Source organism: Hyposmocoma kahamanoa, unplaced genomic scaffold (assembly GCF_003589595.1).
Source record: "Hyposmocoma kahamanoa isolate Upper Pololo Valley unplaced genomic scaffold, ASM358959v1 98625, whole genome shotgun sequence".
In the NCBI taxonomy this organism is placed as follows: Eukaryota; Metazoa; Arthropoda; class Insecta; order Lepidoptera; family Cosmopterigidae; genus Hyposmocoma; species Hyposmocoma kahamanoa.
Window position 1 is genome coordinate 11,267 of NW_020655622.1, and position 6,098 is coordinate 17,364.

A 6,098-nucleotide genomic window follows, 5' to 3' on the forward strand; every position below is an offset into this window, starting at 1 on the left:
TCGAAGAGTGTGAATCAGAGTGGATCTCTCCAGTGGTCATGGTACCTAAAAAAGATGGCAGTGTGAGGTTTTGTGTGGACTATCGCCGCTTGAATTCTATTACGAAAACGGACCATTATCCCTTACCCGTCATAGATGACCTTGTTCATTCTACTAAGCGAGGTTATTATATGTCTACGATCGACCTTAAATCTGGTTATTGGCAGGTAAGCATGGCTCCTTCTGACCGCGACAAAACCGCGTTTATTTCTCCATTAGGTACTTACCGTTTTATCCGAATGCCGTTTGGTCTGAAAAATGCGCCATCTACTTTCCAACGTATGATGGATAGGTTCCGCTCAGGATCTAGTCTTCAAGATGTTTCTATTTTGTCTTATTTGGATGATATCCTAGTTATTTCCAGCAATTTTGAACAACACCTACAGGACTCGCAGAAAGTATTTGATCGTCTTCGCGTTTTCGGTCTAACCGCTAATAGGAAAAAATGTACTTTTGTTAGGAAAGAGGTAACATACCTGGGTCGGTCATGTGATTACCCCCGCTGGTATTAAACCTGACCCTAAGAAAATTGAAGTAATTATGGATATGAAAGATCCTTCTAACCTCAAACATTTACGAACGTTCCTTCAAACTTGTTCTTGGTTTCGCAAGTTTATAACAAACTTTGCTAAAATAGCTCAACCACTTAGTAAGCTTACTAAGAAAAATCAATATTGGACTTGGGGGAATGAACAGCGTGAGGCGTTCCGCGCTCTTAAAGAGAAACTTACAAGTTCTCCAATACTTATACAAGCTGACTACAACAAACCATTCATCCTGCGAACAGACGCAAGTGACTACGCCATTGGTGCGGTACTGTTGCAGTGTGAGGGCGGAGAGGAACACCCTTTGGAGTATGCCAGTCTTCTGTTACTGCCTGCCGAAAGGAGATACAGTACTACGGAGCGGGAGGCCCTGACTGTTGTATGGGCTGTTGAGAAGTTCCGGCCATACATTGACGGTCACAGTATTCGCGTCAAGAGCGACCACCAGCCTTTAAAGTGGCTGTTTACCGTTAAATCCCCAAGCGGGCGCCTTGTTCGATGGGCGTTGCAGCTCCAGTCGTTCATTATCCAATACGATTATACCCCAGGGAAGACTAATGTCATAGCGGACACTCTCAGTAGACCCTTTTGCGATGGGAATGATGAAAACTGCGGCGTCTGTTCCATTACTGTCGATCTCCCTCGTATCGACGCGACTAAACTCCGTGATTCGCAACTTGAAGAGCAGCATTTCGGCAGTCGCCAAAATTATCCGAGATTTGGAATCTGCAGACTCGCTTAGCAATTTACGATGGTCTGAGCGGGGATACGTAGTGGATCGTGGGGTTTTGTTTCGTTACAACCCAGATAATGAAACTGAAGAACCTCAGCTCGTTATTCCGGTAAGCAAGCGTGAGGAGGTCTTGAAGGAGTTTCACGATGCGCCTACCGCTGGACACCACGGCGTAGAACGGACGTTGGATAAGATTTGCCAGAAATACTATTTCACGGGAATGAGAAAGTACATTTCGGAGTATATTAAGAATTGCGAAGAGTGTCAACGCTATAAGAGTTGTAACCAGAAACCTGCTGGACTTCTGCAAACACCAATCATGAACCAACGTGGTGAGACTTTAGCTGTGGACTTATTTGGGCCTTTACCTGAGGGTTCAAATGGTGAGAAATGGGTGCTCCTTGTTGAAGACACTGCAACCAGGGACCTGACTCTTGAATTCAATCTCAATCTCAATTTCTTTACAATGCAATTCCAATCACGATTTAGTTTGTTACTCTTGAAATCATTATTATTGTAATTGGATTGGAATTGGGATTATGTTGGCATAGTAATTTCCACTTATACGTCAATTTGACGTCGACCTATCACCCACGGAAAAAGAACGAATGAATGAACTAAAGCTTCGATATAAAATATTAAATTTGAGTAATTTTTAATAAAACTATTAATTTTAAAATGTACGTTTATCAAAAATGTATATTTCTTACTAATAAAATTACTTTTAGGCAACAATGATCAATATAAATGTTAAAACCTGCGTATTTGGCTGTATGAGTTTGTTCTGGGCCTCAACATGTGTGAAGTTTATCAAGTTTAAAAAAAGTTACAACATAAATAAATCAAGTTGAAGTGGTTTGAACCCCATTTGTTTTAGAAATATTTTAAGTGTTTTAAGTGCTCTAAAGTTTGTGAATTGTGTGACAAAGTTACTAAAAATGAAGTTTAGTGTTGCGACAATATTCACGGCACAACAACATTGCACCTTCCTAATTTTCACTCAAATCAAGGTAATTATTTCACTTTTTATTTCTTGCGAATACTTTTTATTTAGCAAACTATTTAGTCTCTTTATTTATTATCTTTAGACTTTACCTACCCCTGTGGGAAACGGCGTGATATGTTTATATGTAGATATCAAACGATTGAATGTTGTAAAATTAGTTTTAAAGAACAATATATGCCTAATGCTGTATCTTATTGCAGAAATGGCAAACAGACCTACCCCACACCAAATGGAAGCCTTAGTGGAGTTCCTGGAACAAAACTCAGGAATAGCACGAGGCCTTCTGTCAACACAGCAAGCCAAAGTGGAAACTAAAAGGAAGTGGCAGGAGTTTGCGACTGCCACAAACGCCATGGGTGGGGTGGTCAAAGATGGGCAGGCTTGGGCTAACGTGAGCAAACAAAAAAGTATTTCAGTGAAGTTAAATCTTTAATAATATCACTTACTAAATCACAATTATTTCCTTTTTTCTGGATTAGTATTGGGCAGAAAAGAAGTCTGCCTTGAAAAAGCTCTGCCAACAGCGGGCTCAGTCTATGAGGCGTACTGGAGGTGGATTTGATGTTGTCCCAGAGCTGTCACTGCTCGAACAAAGATTAGTGGCGATGGGTGGTGACTCTTTTGCCACAGGCAACAGAGGCCTAGCTGTAGATCCGTTTCCGCAGAGTGATGTGAGTATAATAAAATAAAAATATAACATAAAATTTGTTTATTCAGAAACTAGGCCTTCCTACTCAGGCACTTTTTCATGTCAAGGTTTGAATAAACAGTATTATAATAAGGTACAAACTACTAGCATTTCGGAATGACCACTGTAGAGAAGAAATGCCGAAAGAAACTCATTACAGTATTGGTCCCTATCATGCCAAAAATGGCTGTAAATTGTAATACATTTTTGTTTAAATAATAGTGTACATAAATATATTCTTAAATATGTTATGATATGATCAGCTGAATAACATTAACAAAACTGAAATATAAATAAAAGAAAAAAAATATTGTAAACTAGGAGTAATTAATAAAGAAACCATTTCTTTATTTTGCACACAATTATGATATATATCCATTTGCATAATTCAGTTGTGTGATATTTAATGACTTCCTTTTTTCTTTGCTGTTACAGTCTAACCCTTCAATTTTGGTGGACCTTCCATCCACATCCCAGATTGCAGCTGTAGAAGTAGTTGCATCTGAAATACAGGAAAGTGATCAAGTTCCACCATGTCCTGTAGAGGCTGAGCTGCGGGTGGAACACGGCGAGCAGCAAGGCGAAACAAGTTCTGTGCTTCCATCTGGTAGGCATTTTTATATTTAGAGTATTACTATAATACACCTCAAGCCAAGGTGTGTAAATTTATACTTAATTATTTATTCTTTTGAGAAAGTCGCCGTGCGCCACGACTCGGTCAACAAAGGCGTCAGGGCCGCCGAGTTTCTTTTATGGACTCGCAAGTTCGGCGTTTTGAAGAAATCGAGTCGAGACGCGTAGAAGCGGAGATGAAGAATGCACAGGCACAGATGGAGAAAGCGCAATCTCTATCGCAACTTGCTGCTGCTGTGACGCAGTCCACTGCTGCTATAACGCAGTCCGGCGAGCTCATTGCTGCAGCAATAAGATATTTGGGCGACTGTATTGCAGCAACAGCAGGGAGACCCGATCATTCCCATGATTGATATCATGCGAATGATCATAGTTTTTTATTTTATTTTATTTGATAATAGTTTTTTTTAATTTAATTTATACAATAATTTTATAAAGTATAATTAGGTCAATATAGATTATAAATAAATACATATTTTTGGACTTAAAAGATTGTTTGATTAAACTAAAAGTATCTACTTCCTGTGAGGATATTTAGTTTTATCTTGCACCACGTGCTGCCCACAATTGTCGCACAAGATTTGCTCTAGCTTCTACACCCCTTTGCAGCTCTATAGAAGCTCCACTTCTCTCTTGCTGCGCAGGTTCTACATCAACCGACCTAGGTCTACTTATATTACCATTATCAAAGTTCTCATCATTCTCCACAATTATATGTGCCCTGTTACACGTATTGTGGAGCACACAGCAAGCATTTATAATTTTTGCTGTAACATCAGGGTTATAATGTAACAGCCTGTGCCCCAACAAACACCTCCAACGATTTTTAAGCACTCCAATAACTCCAATATTCCCTTTGTGCATACCCAGAATCTCCTGAAATAATGTTAGCATATTAAAAAAATGTAATTATGGTAAATTTAAGTAAAAAATTTATGAGAAATAATATTTACCAAGTAAAATTGCAAATTCACCAGCATTAATCAATTGCATAAGGTGATCTTTCACTGGATGCTGGTTCCAGATAAAACTGTCATGGGATGCTCCTCCAAATGATGCATCCACACTTAGTATATTTAAATCAGAGTCACAAATCTGTAATGAAAATTAACAATGTAGTGTGCATATTATGAAAAATAAATAAGCTTTTGTTACTTAAATTTATTAAATGAACATATAATTGGATACATGCTATTAATACATTCCTAGAATGGAAATGTTTCCTGTTAAAATACCTCTCTTCGTTTTCAGCAGGACGTACTATAGCCACATGGGTTCCATCTATGCATCCGATTACTCCAGGTATGCCAAATTTTTCATAAAACCTAAAAACAAAAGATAATCGACAAACTTTTATGGTTTACTTTATTAAATGCATTTTACAGACCGTCTTTTAATACTATTGCGGTCTTGTTGAGTTTGAGGAAATTTTATGTATATTTGTAGGATTCTCGGGCTATTTAATGCTCCTAATACATCTCTCAACGATCGAGATACTGATTGTTGTGACATCGGAGTACCTAGTGAACTTCCTACTAGGCGTTGGTAGCTGCCAGTCGCAAAGAATGAAAGTGCTACTAATGTCTGTAAACCAAATGAAACACTTACTTTTACAAACTTATGTGTTCAAATATCACAAACACATAATTTCAAACATATGTAATTACCTTGTATTTTGTACTGATATCACTTTTTCTTTTTGGAGTTTGCATCAAGGGTTCTAGTTCTTGACATAATTCATGGAAAAATGCCTTGGTGACACGATGATTTCGCTTAAATTCATCGTCGTTCACAGCAAGGGCTTTATCGGCGTACCGAGCAATCCTACGCAAATTACGCGTTTCTCGCAAATCCTTCGTTTGTGCGTCACTAAGTATAACGTTTTGCAACACCAAATGAGCCATTTTATGCACTTTTTCACTAATAAAAATTAAACTCAATTGTAACAAAGTTACTCTTTCGCTATTGTGACAATATCCAATAATAACACAACTTCAACGCGATATGGAGCCAAACTCAATGGAATTTAGTTCACTCAATATCCGCACCAATGTGGCGCTAGTGTTGAATTCAAGAGTGCCAATTGACGTTTTTTGCATTGAGATTGGGATCGTTTATTGCGATTGTGATTCGAGAGTAAGCCTACAGAGCAAAGTATGTGATGTTGTCTAATATTATTATTATTATTGTACATCTATAAATTTTAATTAATTATTTTAGCCATCCTCAAAAAAATTTGTCCAATATTTTAGAAGTTCAAGATCGTCATTTCTAGAGCTACATGAATTGATAAAAAATTATATAAAAAAGAAAAATACGATTTTGCGCAAAAGTATTAGTTCTGAAGAACGTCTGGGTGTGTGTTTAAGGTAAGAAGAAAATTATTACAACACAGTAGGTATAAATCTTTTATTTTCTAATCAAAACTAATTTTACTTTTAAAGTTAAGAAAAC

General features: G+C 37.6%; 1 protein-coding gene and 1 long non-coding RNA gene across 2 annotated transcripts; one reads left to right on the forward strand and one right to left on the reverse strand.

The window, feature by feature from the left end:
- Positions 1-2,699: 2,699 nt before the first annotated feature.
- On the forward strand, positions 2,700-3,744 carry LOC113238865. The gene is made up of 2 exons (XM_026475707.1): positions 2,700-2,994; positions 3,447-3,744. Exons 1-2 carry the CDS (start codon positions 2,860-2,862, stop codon positions 3,636-3,638), a joined length of 327 nt encoding a protein of 108 aa, XP_026331492.1. The 5' UTR covers positions 2,700-2,859; the 3' UTR covers positions 3,639-3,744.
- A 746-nt stretch (positions 3,745-4,490) lies between these two features.
- LOC113238866 lies at positions 4,491-4,927 on the reverse strand. Its single transcript, XR_003311137.1, has 3 exons — positions 4,880-4,927; positions 4,598-4,739; positions 4,491-4,520 (listed from the first exon to the last, which is right to left on the reverse strand). It is a non-coding gene; the product is annotated as an uncharacterized LOC113238866 (long non-coding RNA).
- Positions 4,928-6,098: the final 1,171 nt, after the last annotated feature.